The 19,472-nt window shown below is 43.8% G+C and overlaps 2 protein-coding genes across 4 annotated transcripts; both read left to right on the plus strand.

Annotated features, from left to right (window-relative positions):
• Positions 1-5,164: 5,164 nt before the first annotated feature.
• Positions 5,165-13,390, plus strand: LOC110488922 (rhomboid-related protein 2). Of its 3 annotated transcripts, none has more exons than XM_021561410.3 (8): positions 5,165-5,246; positions 6,669-6,920; positions 8,136-8,284; positions 10,322-10,434; positions 10,841-10,941; positions 11,045-11,105; positions 11,233-11,294; positions 12,041-13,390. In XM_021561410.3, the coding sequence occupies exons 2-8, from the start codon at positions 6,684-6,686 to the stop codon at positions 12,215-12,217; spliced, it is 900 nt and encodes a 299-aa protein (XP_021417085.2). In that variant the 5' UTR covers positions 5,165-5,246; positions 6,669-6,683; the 3' UTR covers positions 12,218-13,390. The 3 variants fall into 3 exon arrangements, with proteins under 3 accessions (XP_021417085.2, XP_021417068.2, XP_021417076.2); XM_021561393.3 differs by having other exon boundaries at positions 5,227-5,634; XM_021561401.3 differs by having other exon boundaries at positions 5,237-5,634; positions 6,645-6,920.
• A 1,854-nt stretch (positions 13,391-15,244) lies between these two features.
• On the plus strand, positions 15,245-19,421 carry LOC110488936 (gap junction alpha-9 protein-like). Its single transcript, XM_021561423.3, has one exon. The coding sequence runs from the start codon at positions 17,205-17,207 to the stop codon at positions 18,924-18,926; it is 1,722 nt and encodes a 573-aa protein (XP_021417098.3). The 5' UTR covers positions 15,245-17,204; the 3' UTR covers positions 18,927-19,421.
• The last annotated feature ends 51 nt before the right edge of the window (positions 19,422-19,472 follow it).

A 19,472-nucleotide genomic window follows, 5' to 3' on the forward strand; every position in this document is an offset into this window, starting at 1 on the left:
TTGACTACCTTTCTAAAAGTGACATTTAGGTCAAAGTTTTGATCTTCTAACAGTTGTGGGCTCCGGTTACCTTTTGGCCCAAACAGCTTATACCAGTGTTTCTCAAACTACTCTTTAGAGTACATCCAACTGTTCCAGTTAGTAGTCCACTGACAGCAGTGGGATTCAAACCCACGCCCCCGAAGAGATTGGTGCCTTGATCCAGCGACTTAGACCGCTCGTCTGTCACACCCCCTACGGGTCTCTCTCTCTCCCTCTCTCTGCGCCTCTGCCTCTCTGCGCCTCTGCCTCTGCTCCCTTGGATTCCCCTCCGGACCCGTTTACCCTGTCCCAACCCAGCACACTCCAACCTCAGCCTCCACATCTGGTTTCCTACAACTCATCCAAGCTTCCCCGGATCTGCACTCCATATCTCCCTGTGTTACATAAATACCTTGGTTCATTCATCTCTGTTTCCTCGTCTGAGTCTGCTCTTGGGTCCCCCTGTTCTGCTCCGCTTAACAGTGGCTTCTGCATTATGTCACATGGATGACGCTGGAGAGACGAAGAAGGTAGGGGGAGTAAAACATTTAATAAATAACGAACATGGAACAAAAATGGAACAGCATCAGCAAACCGGTGACACAAAGAAAAGACAATCAATGCATCAGCAGGGAACAGAGCAGGGGAACTGACAAATACAGGGGAGGTAATAAACAGGTGATGAGTGAGTCCGGGTGAATACAATATCGCTGATTGATGATGGCAGGAGTGCGTGATGCAGGGCAGCCTGGCGCCATCGAGCGCCAGGGGGGAAGAGCGGGAGCCCCCCCCCTCTAGAACAGCTAGATTCAGGCAAGAGTATCACAGGGCGGTATTGAATGTGTCACTGTCAGTCACCTTGATTACTCAAAATTCTCATTACCTGTGCACCTACGTTGTATAATTTCATTCATAGGCTGGGTTGTAGCAACCTCATGATGGGTACAGGGAACATTTGAGTATCATTTAGTAGACTTAACCTATCGATGTTTCATTGCCCAGGGTGAATGGAATATGTATGACACTCATCCAATATCTGTAATAAAAATAAGGCCATGCTCATAAAAAATCATCATCCTCCCTCATCTTAAACGGCACTGACCGCCACTGAACCTGACCACAAAGTCACAAAAAATGCTGATCTCCAGAAGACACAGGTGTAGACAATATGAGAGCCAGTCATCCCTCTGAAGTTCTTTACCAGGTCTTATTCTGTCCTCTAGTCAGTTATCTACAGTACTTGACCCATAATATCACACCATTAAGCCCTTACAACCTGCTACCGCCTGGACGGACGGACGGACGGGCGGACGGGCGGACGAACGAACGCATGCACACACGCACACACACACACACACACAGAGAGAAAACATTCAAGAATAGCAAGGCACCCTTTACTGGCTCAAACAGCTGACCAATCAACATGTTACCAACCGTTGGGGGGTGGGGGGGGGGGGGGGGGGGGGGATTGAAGATAGGGAACTGCAGTTGCCTTTGTGCCTCACGGATTGAGTGCCTCTCTCGGCAGGCATATGCTCACATGCCCCCCTCCGTGCAAAGCGAGCTAGCACAGGTAACAAAAGTTCATACAGGCGCTCTCTCCTACGGAGCTGCGCATACAGACCCAGCTGGCTCATCCTGAGTCATTGCAGATAGCCTTGGAGAGGGAGCTGGTGTGGCTGGAGCTTCAGCTGGGGCTTTGGTGGGGTGCAGGGAGACAGACCCACTGTGCGGGCTGGGGGGCAGAGCAGCCCAGAGCTAGAAAAGCCTGCATGGGTGGCTGAAATGACTGAACTCATTCATGCTGTGTCGCTACAGGCGGCACGAAACACACGCCCTGGTCCCAGGGTCTGCTGGGGGTGTGGCCAGCCAGGCCATCTGCGCCGGGATTGCCCCATGTCCCCCAGAGCTCAGGGAAACGGCTCTGGGTCCGCATAGACCGGGTAGTGTGGCTCTCTTTCCCAACCACCATCATCTTCAGGAGGAGCCCACCGGCACAGACGGGGAAGCAAGGCTCCACTTCCCCCAGAAGCAGACGAGGGCAAGCTGATGGAGCCTTTTGCTGTGGTGGGCCGGACCATGCCCCCCCCCCCCCCCCCCCGAATGTCACATTCACTCAACCCAACAAACCCTTTACTCCAACAGTTAAAGTAGCAGAGACTCTGCACCCCGTGCTCGCCCCCCTGACCTCATCCTGGACACAGACACAAGCAATGTGGGCATGGCTGGGGTGCTGGCTCAGGTGGAGCCAGAGGGGGAGAGAGTAGTGGCGTACTTCAGCAAAACATTTGACAAGCATGAGCGCCGCTACTGTGTCACCTGGCGGGAGCTCCTTGCTGTTGTGGCTTCCATCAAACACTTCAAGTACTACCTGGGTGGCCTGCCCTTTACTGTACGGACTGACTACTCTGCTCTCCAGTGGCTCATGTCTTTCAGAGAGCCAGAGGGGCAGGTGGCACGCTGGTTGGAGGAGCTTCAGCCGTACGACTTCACAGTGGTGCACAGGGCAGGGGCACGCCACTCCAACGCCGACACCATGTCCCGTCGGCCCTGTACTGCAGACGGGTGCCGCCACTGTGAGCGGAGAGAGGGACGGGAGAGAGAGCTGTGTGCAGAGGGGGTCTGTGCCACAGTGTGTCGGGCGAGTGGGCCTGTCTGCTGTGAGCTGCAGACTGTCGATGTGGCTGAATGGGGGCAGCAGCAGGGACGGGACACAGACCTGCAGCCGGTTTTACAGTGGGAAGAGGTGGCAGCGCTCTCACTCGCAACCAAAGGGTTGTGGTCAAAGTTTGAGAGATGGCTGATGGCGTGCTACAGTGGGCATGGAAGGAGTCAGTTACGGGAGAGGAGAGGTGGCAGGTGGTGGTCCCAAAAGCATTGCGGGAGGCTGTGCTCCAGAGCACTCATGGGGGGGTGGGGACTGGACACTTTGGGGTCACAAAAACACTCCGCCGCCTCCGTCAGGAGTTTTACTGGGGGCAGCACAAGAGGGATGTGGAGGACTTTTGCCGCCACTATGACAACTGCACAGCGAGAAAGGATCCCCCAGGCCGCTCTCATGCTCAGCTCCAACAGTTCCCAGTGAGGGCTCCCATGGAGAGGGTAAGAGTGGATGTAGTGGGGCTGTTCCCCACCACAGACAGTGGAAACCGCTTGGTGCTCATAGCCATGGACTATTGGCCCGAGGCCTATGCTCTGCCTGACCAGGAGGCAGAGACCATCGTCGACACTCTGACAGCGGGGATGTAATGGAGCATTGGAAGTTAAGACCAGGTTTAGCCGTTGTTCTCTCTCTTACGTCTGGCCTTCACAAGAGAAGGTCACGATGGATTTATTGGGCGTCCATTTATTTGGCGTGGGCTACGGCCAAACAGTAGCCTGTGTGAAGTTGGGTTAATAAACCGTAAATTCGTAAACTCAATCCTCTGTCTGGACAATTGTTCCTTTATGATCTAGCCAGGTCATTACAATACATTAAAAAGTTATACTTTAAATGCAAATGTTTAATAGCATTCATTTTTCATAACAAACCGATGCATGTTTTATATACATTGTGGTTAAAGTAGAGTATGATTTCATTTAATAATTTAATGAAAATTGTTTTAACACCAACCATAGTAAAACTATTGCAAACTGTCTTTAAAAAATACAAAACATATTTTTTTTAAAGAGCCGTTTGGGAGCCAAAAGCTCTTTTTGGTGATCTGAACCGAACGAGCTGGCTCACTGAAAAGGGCCGGAATGCCCATCACTATTATGGGGAAGTGTGTCTGCACTCGTGCGGCAGCGGCAGGTGCGCGAGACAAAACTTTACTAGCATCATAGCATACCATACCGGTGAATCGTTGTGACATATCGAATAGGATTTCTAGTGTAATCAATGTGTGATAACTACGTAAAAAATGTATCAACGTGTTAAATGTGACGTGCAGTCAGTCATTTTCAGGTCCCGATTGGTGAACAAGCTTATTTGACATGTCAATTAGTGTTATTTGACGTATATCTTTTTTGACAAGCAAAGACCCAAATGGCGTTCCATATCCAAATGCACTCTATGACTTGAGGAGTTATCAAGTTGGGGATAACTATTGTGACAATTCCAAAATGTATAATTTAACACTACTTCCTACCCCCATGGGCACTTATGAAGATCTGAGAGGATTGGTGTATACAGTATTGCCAAATAATTTTCAGGGTAAGTTGCTAGAGGCAGGTTGATTTGTTGCTAAAAGTTGCTAAATGACGTTGTGACGTCTTTGCGTGATTACGTAAAATGCGTCATTACGTAGAATACACAATAACATTACTCAAATTGACTGGCCATCTCTGCAAAACATATGATTTGACATTTGTTCAGGGACAGACTCACACTCTTTTCTGTACTTCTGGCTGTACAGTTTTGATTGAGACATGTTGATTGATGTTGTAAGCTCTGTTCAAGATCAAACATTCGTGACCAACTATATTCCTTGGGTTTGGCTCTCGAACCCGTGCTGCTGCAGTCAGCCAACATTGATTTGCAATTTGCTGAAATTGCTTCTGGCCTGCTGCTGCATGTGCACGAGCTGAGCCCCTGCTGCAAAAGTCACTCACAATGCACTTTTGCAGCCAGACACGTGTGTTGTGACTGAGTGTGTGACAGAGAATATCGTTTTTTTTGTGTCATTTAGAGGGAAAATGCATGCATTTGAGCATTTTAGTCACTTTTCAAAAGTTGCTAAAAGTTCCAAATAAATGTTTAAAAGTAGCTAAATTTGTTGCTATAGGTGCTGTTTGAAAAAAGGTTGCCAGGGTAGTCTGAAAAGTTGCTAAATCTAACAACAAAATTGCTAAATTGGCATCACTGGGTGTATATGTGAAAATCAACAAGCAGCCCAATAGTCAGTACATGTAAAACTTTAAAAAATGTAATAATTATGGGTGTCTCTCTTTTGTAATGGGCTCTTACACCCTCTAGTGGTACAACTCGTATTGTGCAGAAATTGCATTGATAGGATGCTTGATAGTACAACAAGCTTTTCCTTTGGAACAATTAAAATATTTGAACACCAGAATCGTTGATAAACAAGTATATGACTCGTTTGTCTGTGGTCCACGAAACAACGATGCATATCACACTTTTAATAATATGTTGTTGATGGAGGACATTTAATCAATGGGGACCTCCAGCCAAAGCCTCAAGCCCATGATGGCGTCACCGGTCTCAGGTGTTACCGGAAGCGCAGGTGAGTTGTTGCAAAATGCCTGCGAAATTTGCGCTACATTCAACTTTTTAGATTTATGAAATGAGATTCAGTAGTCTATTCGTTTCAAGTGGGGGTGCTTCAGTGGTTTGTTTGGAAAAGGAAGGAAGTTCGTAGCAGGAAAAGCGAAGGGAGGTCTATAATTATCTCAAGTCATTTATCAGAATTGACCGTCATTTTCCCAAGGACAGTAGTGAGGGTTTTACGCGCCTTGGAATGTCCGGACTGTTTTAGAATTGCTTGAAAATATAAAAACTAAATAAAAAGTATTAAAGAGAAACTTCTACAGTAATTTATATATTTTAAGATGCTAGTGGAAACGTTGAGTTGAATCATTTTACACGACAGCACTACCAATCAGTAACGTCACGTAAGTTACTTCTAAACTTTCCAAACACCATTGCCTGCTATATAGTTATTACGGAAAATGTGTAGACCAACTTCTGTACTGAATGGGACATGATCATGTGTGTGTGGGTTACGTTTACATGGTTCATATACAGGTAAATTGAAAAAAAAAGCCACGTTGTCAAAAAAAGGGCTTAGGAAAATTAACTTTGAAATTGTATTGATGGACTTGTATTTCTGTCACTCATATTGACCCTACAGTGGCAGAAAATTAACTTTGAAATTGTATTGATGGACTTGTATTTCTGTCACTCATATTGACCCTACAGTGGCCGAATTTATTTCGATTAAAAAATCTGTTACCCAGTATTCCCACACATTAATAGAGTGGCATATGTGATTGTATCCCAATGTAATCAATGTTTTAATTATTGTTTTTGCCAAATACTATATCTGTTTGGGATTCTTGCAGTACATTTTCTGGCCCCATGACCATCAGCTCAAGTAAATATCATCCCATGGCTGAATGTAATTGGGGAGCCCTTTATTAGGATAATTCCAAAAAGCATCTGCTCTGTGTTCCAGGAAGATTTGTATAGCTACTGTAATTGTCCCTAGAGACAACAATTGTATACGTCAAAGCTGGACTTCAGCTCTTTCTCATGTTTATCACAGCATCAAATACCTCACTAATGTGTCGTTAACCCTGTAGCTACTCAACCAATAATTCGGAAGACAATATCTCACCCTTGGGTTTGCGTCAGATTAACAAAACTAACCCATTTTACACAACATACACTCTTAACAAATCAATTGCTGTTACATTGAATGGTGCAATCCTCACCTTTTAATGGTTTTATTCCATAAGAAAATCCTCTGCCTGTGGTCTAGTTTCCCAGACACAGATGAAGTCCAATTTAATCCGTGTCTAGGAAACCAGTGTCTATCGACACAATACTGAAAAGACAATGACATACTTTCATAGAGATCTGAAATGTATTGTGTTCTTCCTGTCAATTCATTTGACTGTAGGACTCATCCACTCTATTTGTCTAGGCTACGATCTGAGTGATGGACAGAGACATTGAAGAGCAGGACCCCCTCGCCGTAGACCCTGTAGACAGAGATGGGAGACAGATGGGGGATGCGGGAGGTGATGATGATGGGAATAGGAAGGTTGGATGCTGCGAGAGGTTCCATCGCTCCATCTCCAAGTGGATGCTTCCGGAAGAACTCCACGAACAGTACCGGGAGCGAGCCAACTGCTGCCCCCCTCCCATCTTCATCATCCTCATCAGCATCGGAGAGGTGAGGGTTAAAACGCATCATGGTTAATACGCATCCTACTAATGGCAGCGCAGCATTGACAACAAGTAGCCTCTTTTGCATCTGCATACGTTGTTATGATTGTGTTATACCTGAGTGAATTTTCGATTTCAGGAAATGCTCTGGACATGGTATTTAAAGAGAGAGGTGCAGCTGATATTATACCTCCACCATGGTTCATTGGACAAAGCCTATGGGGAAATGTATTTAAAAAAAATAAATGCCAGAAATAAGGTCTGTGGTAAACACAGGCTTAGGAGATCTTATACGTTTTGTTCTATGAGATAAAATTAATCAGCTAATGTCACTTTTTGTGAGTTTTGAAGCACATAAAGTACAAAGGCTTCATAATTCATAAAGGTCATTTTAACTGACTGATATTATCTCTTAGAATAAAACGTCTCTCCTTGGCCTGTGTTAACCTCAGACCTTATTTTCTATGTTTATCCCAAAACCCTATTCTTTCCCCATTAATTTCCCCCATAGGAATGGCTGAACGAATCAGAGGTAACTCATTTCCGTTTTTTAGGACTACAAGCTGGCGAGCTCAATTAAATGGCCAACCATTGGTATTTGTGTATTCACACTCTCTGAGTTTGGATGTGGCTAAGGTCCAAACTGAAAAGCTCTTGTACCAGACATTCCTCTCTCTCCTTCTGCTGTGGGAGGTCTCGGCCAGCTTATCCATCTCAATGTCTGAATTCATCCAAGATTCTTAGAGCAATCCCTAGACCTATGTGTTGGCTCAATGAAAATAGAGTTTGAGCACAATTAACATTGGGACCAGGGTTTAAGGCTATCCTCCCAAGGAATGTGATTGTGATCATACACCGTGTCCATGACATTTCCCAGATATTTTAGTAGTATGGTGAGCTTGTTATGGCAAAATAATTGAGATGTGTGTTAGTTATTAAAGGTGAAATGAGTTTGTGAGTAGAAAAATGTGCGACGTCGACACAGTTTGTTAAAGGAATTTGTCTAGGGTTCTCTCTGCTCTTCTCATTAACTTTGTTGCCATTGTGTGTTATCAGTTTGGAGTATGTTTGTATTCTGCTATAATGGTCTGCTCTGCCCATACTGCAACACAATGCAAAAGGCTGACTCATGGCTACATTTAAAGCAACTGTTTTAGCCTTTCAGGACCCCTCCTGTCATTATGTAGCTAGTCACTGATCTAACCTGTGTCTGTCTGGACAGCTAGCAGTGTTTATCTACTATGCGGTGTGGAAGCCCCAGAAGCAGTGGGTCACCCTGGGCGAGGGCATCTGGAACAGCCCTCTCACTTACAAGTCTGACCGTCGGGAGGAGGCGTGGCGCTTTGTCTCCTACATGTTTGTCCACGCTGGGTAAGGGTCACCTCACCTCACACAGATGCCCAAACCCACTGGAGATTTACCATTGACCAAACTTTTTAGTAAAGGACTAGGCGTAATCCACAGGAGGCTGCTGAAGGGAGGACGGCTCATAATAAGAGCGAATGGAATGGCATGAAACGCATGGAAGCCATGTGTTTGAAACCATTCCACTGATTCTGCTCCAGCCATTACCATGAGCCTGCCCTCCCCAATTAAGGTGCCACCAACCTCCTGTGGCTTAATCTGTGTCCAAAAGAGTAGAGCATTGCAGGTCATTCCTCTTGCCACATCTCACTGAAATGATTCACTCTCTCCCATATCATCTGTTTATATAACATTTGGCCACTGCTAAAGCAGTTCTGGGTTCTTCAGAGCAGTGTGCACGTTGTTTGTGTTTGTGAGTCTTTCCACAGGATCTGATTCATTGGTAAGACATTCACTCGGCTATCCACTCAATCATACTCTCACACTGGCAGCGCTAGGGGGTAGCAAGATGGTGGTGGAAGCCCCCTCTAGAATAGGCCTGTTTTAAATTGTCAATATATAACGAAAGTTAAAATATTTCAATCAAATCAATCAAACGTAATTATAAAACCATTTTTACATCAGCCGATGTCACAAAGTGCTAAATCCACAGGATTTCTCTCTCTCAAAATCCTGTTCTCACGAACGTGCTCTGACTGCTCAGCAAGACGGCACAGCCTACATAACGCCGTGCCTCCTCATTGGCTAAGCCAGAATTTCATGAATTTGAATGGTTGTAAAATCCTGTTAATTGAGATACTGTATCTTCGGACTATGTAAAAGTTGCTTATAGCTAGCTATACCCTATGAAAGTCTCGCCTACTTCCTGGTGCAAGTCCTGTGCTGTTTTTGAATGGGCTTCAATCTTATATTATCAAATTCATGAAAATGTGGTCATTTAAGATATGTACAATTATATTCGTATTCATGGCTTAATTTACTTCTACCTGATGCCTTTTATGAAGATTTTCGATAGCATTTTTTCTCCAGAATTGTGGAACGTACCCCATAATGACTTTTTACCAGAAATAATTTAAGAGGTAAAAATAATATTTTTGAGGATGTGTTGAAATGTACTTTGCTTGCAAATACGTGCCAACCAAGCCGTCAGCTAAAAGCTAAACGTTTTGCAGTTAACATTAACTGTGTTGTTTCATATAGGCAGCCTGACCTTACGTATCCACATAACATGATGTGGTTGATGAAACGATGGAGCCTCATTTAATTTTTAGTGAAGTGGGCGGGAGGGGGGACAGTTGGGTGACGTGAGGGAGCGTGAACAGGGTGGGACCAAAGTTGTGGAAAGCTGAACTTTATGCATATACTCTGCGATATCGTGTCGATTTTGACCAATAAAAGCTGACTATAGCTTCTAGCCCCTACTGGATTGGCTGTTGACGCTTGCGTTCTAGTTTTTCTCGCAGCCACATAAGAAGCTGGTGGTTATCCGATTTAACATTGATATTTCAACATCAACAAAAATATTTAACCTTTATTTAACTAGGCAAGTCAGTTAAGAACAAATTCTTATTTACAATGACGGCCTAGGAACAGTGGGTTAACTGCCTTGTTCAGGGGGGATTCGATCTAGCAACCTTTCGGTTACTGGCCCAATGCTCTAACCACTAGGCAACCTGCCGCCCTATTAGCTGGAAAATATTTAATGCTAGAATGCAAAGTTGTTTTCACTTTGGTTGGCAATTTTACCAGCTGACACTTCTGCTTCTGATAGATTTTCTGTGGCTTCAATGTCAATGATTGATGAACTTCTCTTTGACACTGGTCCCAGTGTGCATGTATCCCAGGGCGCAGAGGCTACCATTGTACAGATAGTATCTAGCTAGCTTGTATTTTAGCTTGTGTGCGTGTGTGAGTACTTCATAGATTGCAAGCACCCCTTTGCAATGACCAAGCTACCCCAGTGAAAAATTCCTGGCGCCACCACTACTCCTAAGTCTCAACTCCCATGTCTCCATCTCCTCTCTATGTCTTCCTTCCCCACAGCGTGGAGCACATCCTGGGCAACCTGGTGATGCAGCTACTGCTGGGCATCCCGCTGGAGCTGGTCCACAAAGGCTTTGAAGTGGGCATGGTCTACATGGCAGGTGTCCTAGCAGGTGGGCATCCACATACACCCCCTTTTGTCCATTGACGCACAATCAATTAGACACAGTTGTCTTCAAAGGTCTGTTACGACTGAATGAAGTTGCTTTTAAGTTGACTCTGTTTTAGCTAGTGACATGAATAGTATAGCATGCGATTGGTTAACCAACGCAATGTGCGCGACAGGTTGCCTTAGTTATTATTAGCTCACTTGTTACATACCTCTTCTGGATTTTTGCTGATCATGACTGTACAATGCTAGCAACTCACAGGCACAGAGCTGTGTAGATGGTAATCACGTTTCACACTTAAGTCTCTGACATTCTTTCGCTTCTCAAAAGTTTGATTTTTCCTGTTTGGGTTTCATGGCTGAAATGTCTATAACGCTATAGATGACCTTCTCATGCATGTTGTCCTCAGGCTCCCTGGCCAGCTCCATATTTGATCCCCACAGTGCTCTGGTAGGGGCCTCTGGGGGGGTATATGCCCTCATAGGTGGATACTTCATGAACGCTGTTGTGGTGAGTTCTGGCTAACTGCTGATTCTACTATTTTAGCAGGTTTTTTTTTCTCTCTCTCATTATTTCCCTGTTCTTTCCTCTTGCGTAACTCCCTGGCCTACAGAACTTCAGAGAGATGATTCCTCTCCTTGGAGTGTTTCGTATTGGAGTGATTGTGATTATCGGTAGGTCCCTTCCTAGATCCACTCGACTTATTTTCCCACCAGTGCCTCAAGGTTTACTGTTCCAGCAGCGCCCACGCCTCTGTGGTTGTATTTCAGTAACTAAACGTTCAATGTTTTTTTTCTCAAGTCGGGACAGATGTCGGATTCGCCATTTACAGAAGATTTCTTACTCACGACGTTGGCTTGAAGGTAAGACATCTTTTTTGTTTGTCCTGCATGCCCTTTCTCTTCTTAAAATGCATGGCATTGAAAGATTTTCCACAGACAGATAAGTATTGTTTCAGCAGAGAGCAATGCTTTTTTAGAACAGTCTTTAGTTCACAACTGGAGAGGCTCTTACGCGAAGTCCAACCCTAGACCAATATAACAGTGAGTAGATCTGGCTTTTATCAGTGTGCCTATATAGAAAACTAGAGAGAAAAAAAACTGCAGTAGCAGTACCACCCAACTGCATTATACGGCTTACAGTTACACAGGACTGACTAATCTCTAAACCAGATTGCCCTCTACACACTCTGTCACACACACATCCTGTCTGTTCCCCCTGAATTATTGCACCCAAGCCATTCCTGTCACTAGACTGTGATGAGTGTGATCCTTGATTTTGTTTTCTGCTTTAGGAGAAGCGGAGAGCAAGATAAGGGTTGCAGCTGTTTGTCTTTCCAGCAGCCTAACTGACTGGGCTATAAGCTACTAATCTATCACCTACTTCCCCTCTCTCATCTTGCTTTTATTTGATGTTTCCTTGGTCTTTGTGAGAAGTGCGGTTTCAAATGTACTGTCTGCATTTAAACTGGTCCTGCTATTTTTACTGTCCACTACTAACCACAGCGAAAGGGCAGAGGATGCTAATTGTAAGGCTGTAGCACAGCATGACTTTGTTGGTTTGAAGGGAAAATTAGACTGAAATTAGACTTCTCCCTGGTCTCCCTCAGGTTTCGTTTGTGGCGCACATTGGAGGAGGAGTGGCTGGGATGACCATTGGTTACGTGTTCTTCAGCGCCTACAACCAGAAGCTCCTGAAGGACCCGCGCTTCTGGCTTTGCATAGTCGGCTACGTAGTCTTCCTCTTGTTCGCTGTGCTCTTCAACTTCTTCCTTTCCCCTGCATAATTTCACACTATACAAATGAATGCGTTTTGAATAACGGAAATAGGACATTTCAGGGACTTGGTAGGTTATCTAAAAAAATGTAAACCTCTACTGCAGGAGAGAAGAGATTTAAATTGAAAGAGGGATTCCTAGTTGAAGTGTAGTATTTCACTCAGCGCAAATGATCTTTGTTACATGTTTTTTTTTAGTGATGTTGATAATGAAATGCATTATTAATTTGATCTCTAGGTTTTGTACTGAACTCAATATACCTCAGTTAATTGGTGTTACGGGTATTTTTTTCCAGATGATGTTTGTCCTGATTAGTCAATGAGGTAGGACATTATTTCCCCAAGCAGGTCCTTTCCTCTAAGTTTTAGATTGGCCTACAAGTGTGTGTGTTTAGGTGTGTTTTGGGGGAATGTTCAAGCCATCAGGAGCAAGTGTGTCATCTGTTGGTTAAAGGCGTGTCAATTCGTAAACAAGCCATGAGAATGGCCCAATGCCAGGTTATTGTTTCACTTCCCTGTTGACAGGATGAGACACTGTCTGACAATAGCACATATCAATGTTAATCTGCTCACATATCCTTGGCTAAGCCTCTTTCAAGTATAATTTATTGAAGGCATGATATTCATTTGTGTTTCTCTTTAGCTTTTGCTACTTGCCAGCAGTTTTGAATTTCAGTCAGTCTGTTAATCCTTTGGTTGTTTAGGATGTTTGTGTACAGTGGAACAGTAGAGGGCAGCACTTTCCAATGTATATTAGGCATTGTCTATATAATTTCCATTGTGCCACTGTGTATTAGTCTACATAACTGTTTAGTATGACAGTCCGTGAGGAAAATGAAAAGGTCATTGAAAAGGCCTCATTTTATGCCATTTGTATGGCATATTTTTTTATTGGTGATATCTTCAAATGTTTTTCCTAAACTTATTTGTGGTGATATTTGTTAGTTGGTATGTGAAACCAAATGGCGGTTCAACAAACCTCTAAGAAACCAATACATACTTTAGGTATTTATTATGTAATCACAACTTTTACAATGTACTTTCAAAGTAAATGTCAGGTAGATAGCATAACATTCCAATTGTAAATGACTTGTTTTGTATTTGAAGTTCTTTTTTTATCTCCAGACTCAATCTTGTATATTTTCATCACTTTTACATTAAATGTTATTTTACATTTCCAAAATTCCCTTCGGATCTTAGATCTGTGTTGACAAAGCCACGCATAATCCGATCTCTGTGAAAATTATTGGATTATTTTTAGTTTTAGTTTTTAGTTTTTTTGTTGTGTAAACTCTATTTGGTGTTATATGACAAATATGTTTTGTCAAGATGAACTATCTTAATTCATCTGGCCTATAGCAAGCCAGACATGGGGGTTAGTGAATGGGTACGGAGCAGAATATTTGCTTGACTGATGTCTGACCTGACCTAGGGTGCCACGCTTCTATTATTAGCTAACAGTGGCTTCAAAAAAAGACAATTGATCGTACCCCAATGACAGCCACCACTCTAGCCAGTTTATGTGGAACATTCCATAGTTCCAGACTCGGAACATCAATACAGTGCCATTATTTAATTGTGTGCTTGCTAGTCTGCTTTGTGGACACTTAAACCATTGGTTAAGAGGGATAATGAACTTCAGAAAGTACTGATAAATTAGTAATGGCCAAGTTGTCATAAATATTGGTTCTTAAATTAAACAAACTGCTGGAAAATAGGCTAAATAAAATCCTCAAACAAGGTTCACCTAATGTGAATCCCTGACTATAAATGTATTTGAATCCGACTCATTTGGAAAGTGAATCAATCCCCCTAGTGTTGCCAAATGATTTGACCAATATTCTAAAGAGAGACCATTTCAGGGCAGTACACAGGGTTCTCAGGTGAATGGTACCCAGTCTATATTGGGTACCAGTCTGTTTGGGATTGAACAATGCTAGCTCCTGTAGTAAAGCAGAACCAGACTGGCACACCATCTGCTCAGCAATAATCCACCCAGGATTTGGGGTTAAGGTTTTGTACTGAGAACCAATATTTTCACATTTTCCCTTTTGTGCAGGTCATTAGTTAGAGCATGACAATCTGGTTTACTCATCATGGGGAGGTAGTAGTAGAACATGTTTGGATTTGGGCCAGTAGATATATGTAATTGATTCTTGAGCCAAATTTAAAATGAATGAGTGGGAGGTGCTTTGGAAATCTGGAAAGTGTTCGAGATAGACATTAGGGATTGCATTTGAAAGAATGTGTTTGAGTACTCTCATGAAAAATTATTTTCAGTACGCTCATATTAGTTTTAAGTGAAACGGGTTTGAAGGAAAAATGTATCCTGTATGCAATTGGTTGTTCCAATTACTGGTTGTTCTGAAACACAACTGAAAAGAAAGCGTCATGTATTTTCACTGCACTTGATACACTCCACAAACTATAAACAGAGCTTGAAATTGTGGCAGTGCTTATAAATTTAACCGGCTAAATATACAGAACAAAAATGGGAGCCAGGCCCACCCACTGGGGAGCCAGGACCTGCCAATCAGAATGGGTTTTCCCCCACACAAAAGGGCTTTATTACAGATGTAAATACTCCTCAGTTTCATCAGCTTTCCGGGTGGCTGGTCTCAGACAATCCCGCAGGTGAAGAAGCCGGATGTGGGGGTCCTGGGCTAGCGTGGTAACAATTGGCCTGTGGTTGTGAGGCTGGTTGGACTTACTGCCAGATTCTCTAAATCGTAGTTGAAGTGGCTTATGGTAAAGAAATTAAAATTACATTCTCTGGCAACAGCTCTGATGGACAATCCTGCTGTCAGCATGCCAATTGCACACTACCTCAAAACTTCAGACATCTGTGGCATTGTGTTGTGTGACAAAACTGCACATTTTAGAGCGGCCTTTTATTGTCCCCAGCACAAAGTGCACCTCATACAGCTTAATATGCCACATCTGTCAGGTGGATGGATTATCGTGGCAAAGGAGAAATGCTCACAAACAAGGATGTAAAAAAAATGCCTGCACAAAATGTGAGAGAAATAAGCTTTTTTGTGCGTACAGAAACTTTCTGAGATCTTTTATTTCAGCTCATGAAGCATGGGACCAACACTTGACATGTTGCATTTTATAGTTACATTTCTAAATTTAGTGTACAGGAATTTGATTATTAGTAATAGAATATAAACTTTTAATCTAGTACTCGCACCCATCCCTAATAGACATCAATTGCACAGCACACAGATTGGCAAACTCCTATTGGTGTTAGTCTACTTGTTGATAGACAAAATGACAGATCCATGTAACTGCAGGATTATGCCAACTCCTGGACAAAAAAAAGCAGACAAAGTTTTGAATATACCCTTAACATCTGTGGTATTCAGGTTTAGGCTCAATTTGAATTGAGGCAGTCAATTTAGAAGTAAACTGAAATTCCAATTCAATGAAAAAGGGACTCTTTTCCACTACTTCTCAATAAACTGAAAAGGAGAAGCTATTTATGTCAAAAGTTCTGATTTTAAATTCAACTCACTTCCTGAATGGACTGACTTCAATTGCAACAAGCCAGAGTAATCGATTTCTTGTAAATTAATACAAATATTGTGTCAACTGCCAGAGACAACTTAATTACAGAGGGGAAGCACCAGAGTATGAAATCGGACATGACCCATTGATTGCATTAGAAGAGTAAAAAACTATAGATCTGAAAGAGTTGTGGCACAGTCCCATAGCGTTATGTTGTTTGGGAGGGATACCAGAACCAGTAACTGATTTCAAAATAAACTCCCATCACATTGCCTATGTATACCATGATCATCAAACATCATATAAACTGCACCAAACATCTCTCACGGGGGCTATGGCGTATAGCCTATAGACTCTACAGACGGCAGACAAGAGGGAACCTAATAAGTAGGCCGTCTGTCCAGTACAACACCTTCCCATGCTTCACTCTTATATTCCTAGCTATACATTCAAGCCACACTGGACTGTTGAAATTTAAGTTCAGCTAGTCCTTTAGGAGAAGCCAAATATCTTTTTAACCAAGTAATTCCACTGTTTCTTTTTAATTAAGGACATTATTTAACTAACCTATAACCCTGAATCAATAAATGGCAAGCATGAATAGGCTGAAACAATTGCTGTGTGGCTATGATTTATCTTGTACTGTATTGGTAGAACTCTGATTATTGATTTTATCTCGCTGACTGACCAGAATCTGGCACTGGCAGCTGTCTCAACTGTTCAGTCATACGTGGTGTACTGTCTGCACTGGAAACCCTGGTAAAATTTGGGTCACAGAAGTTCAGGTGATGCGCATCGACAGATGTGGAGGGGGCACAAACGATTTTCTTTTAAAGCTTTTTGGTGGCCTCATCGCGGCTGGATGACCCGTGGGGATTCAAATCACCGGCAGTCTGTCCATGCTGCTGCAAGGTAAATGGAAATGACTCTCTCATTGATTTCTCTCATTGTTTATAAGTTAAATCACCGAGGGGAATGGCTTTATTTTTGGCAAAACAGGACTACTGAAAGGAGCAAGAGAGGCAAATAATAAACATGATAATCGACGGCTTGCTTATTCATACATTTTGATATCTGCTTTACAAATATGTGATGCTCCATATTCATTGTAAATTTACATCTGTCTTCGATGTACATTGCCTTTTTTTCCCCTGATAAAGGTATGTTACAATTCATTATTTATATGTCAATGACTTAACCAAGTTTAGTTTTAAATTGTATTTATTGATATGAAAGGACTGATGCATTATTTTAATTGGTAAATCAACCTTTGTGGGATTAAAATAGTCTGTGGAATAATATATTTTTCATAGAGTATTTGTTAATGAAATACAGGTTTTAAAACAAACTGCATAGAAAATAACATTTACATGTACTTTTTATGATGTATTTTTGAAGATACTAGTGTAAGAAAGTTCAGTTGCTAATTGTTACACACCAAATTGTGGCTTGAAAGTTGGTTGAATGTTTTATATATAGATATTAATATGAATAAATGTTGTATTTCACAAAAAAAACAATGCTTTTGCTCATTATTGGGGAGGAATGCCCCTTTATGTCCAATTAGAATTTCTGAGCAATATTTCTGTCCATTGAGGGGCCTTGGGCTAAAGAACCATCCAAAAAGGCAAAAGTTCCATATAGCCTCTTTAAATGACAAAATTGCCTCGATCCTTTCTCTGCCTCCCACTCACAGACACAACGATGCCCTGGTAAAGATGGGGGATTGGAATTTCCTAGGGGGGATATTGGAGGAGGTGCATATCCACTCCACTATGGTGGGAAAAATCTGGCTCACCATTCTATTCATCTTCCGCATGCTGGTGTTGGGTGTGGCGGCCGAGGACGTGTGGAACGATGAGCAGGCCGACTTCATCTGCAACACGGAGCAGCCCGGGTGCCGGAACGTCTGCTACGACCTGGCTTTCCCCATCTCCCTCATCCGCTTCTGGGTCCTTCAGGTCATCTTTGTCTCATCGCCCTCACTGGTGTACATGGGCCATGCTCTCTACCGCCTCCGAGCCCTGGAGAAGGAGCGGCAGAAAAAGAAGGTCCTGCTACGTCGCGAGCTAGAGCTGGTGGACGTGGACATGGTGGCTGCTCGGAAAACGATTGAGCGAGAGGTGAGGCAGCTGGAGCAAGGCAAGCTCAACAAGGCTCCGCTGTCGGGGTCCCTGCTGCGCACCTACGTGGCCCACATCATTACCCGCTCCGCCGTGGAGGTAGGCTTTATAACGGGCCAGTACATCCTCTATGGCTTCCAGCTCTCCCCTCTCTTCAAGTGCGAGCGTGAGCCTTGTCCCAACGCGGTGGACTGCTTCGTTTCCCGGCCCACAGAGAAGAGTGTCTTCATGGTCTTTATGCAATGCATTGCTGTAGTCTCCCTCTTCCTAAACATCTTGGAGATCATGCACCTGGGCTACAAGAAGGTCAAGAAGGGCATCCTGGATTACTATCCACACCTGCAAGACGAGCTTGACGACTTCTACTCAAGCAAAACCAAGAAAGACTCCGTGGTGCATCAGACAGGCATTGCTTCCTCCGGCTGCAATCCCACCATGGCCTCCGCGCCCAGTGGCTACAACCTCCTACTGGAGCGGGCCCAGGAGGGTCACACCTACCCCCCCCTTATCAACCCCTCTGCCTTCCTCCCTGTTCAGGGTGAACTGGCTGGTAAACGGAGCGTGGAAGAACTCAAAGATGCTGCACATAGCCCGACGGAGCACAACTCCAACTCCAATAACACCAGCAGTGACAGCCGCTCACCGCCCTGCGACTCAGTGACCCCGCCAAAGCAGGAGGAGCCAGAGGAGTCTGCACACCTTCCCCCTCACAGCGAGGAAGAGAAGAGGGGGAGCCCAGACTCTCCCAGGCGCCCAAGGGATGCATCTCATGCCTCCTCCTGCCCGACATTGCTAGTAGGCGCCGGAAGGAAAACATGGAGGGTCAACGCTCCCTCAAATTGTTCCACAGTGGTGGAGGGCAAAAGCTCAGACACAGATTCTTGTGGGGGTGCTAAGGCCAGTGGTGGGTACCAAGCCCGGACTGCGTCGAAATCGGAACCCAAAATGCGTCCCTCCACCCCAGACTCACTGGGGGACTCAAGTTCAGGGTCACAGCACAGTCCGAGAACACCCTCTTCCAATCGCCGACCATCATCCACAAGCAACGCAAGTAGTAGGCGAGCTCCTACAGACTTACAAGTCTGAATGCTAAGAGTAAAACCTTATCCCTTGTCCCTCAGACAAAAAAAAAACTTTATTTCAAACACAGGGATCAGAAGAACATGACATGAGTTGTGACATTGTGCGAACTGCTTCGGAGGGAAATCTGTTGCAGTAGTCCAGCAAAATGGATAGATGTGTTTTATAAGATGTCACCTCTGTTTCTGTTGATCTCTATGTGGTGGTTTATTTTTGTATTCACCAGCTTCAAAGCCTCCGTCATGCTTTGTGATGACGTAAGACACAGTAGATCAAACATTGGGTGTGGGGACTAGCTATTGGGAATATTGACCTGCTTTTAAATGTGTTGTGGCTAAGAGAGAAAAACACTGGAACAGTACAGATCACACAGCAGTGACACCGTTAATGCTTTCTGTAGGTTTCAGTTCATTTTAAACACCATTGTTTAGAGAGAAACCATGAAAATATGTCCTCATGGCAGCCAAATTCAGAATTTTGTTTCTCTAATTGGTCTTTTGACCAATCAGATCAGCTCTGAAAAATATCTGATATGAAAAGATCTGATTGATC

Source organism: Oncorhynchus mykiss, chromosome 2 (assembly GCF_057628025.1).
Source record: "Oncorhynchus mykiss isolate SJ-2025 chromosome 2, ASM5762802v1, whole genome shotgun sequence".
Classification (NCBI taxonomy): Eukaryota; Metazoa; Chordata; class Actinopteri; order Salmoniformes; family Salmonidae; genus Oncorhynchus; species Oncorhynchus mykiss.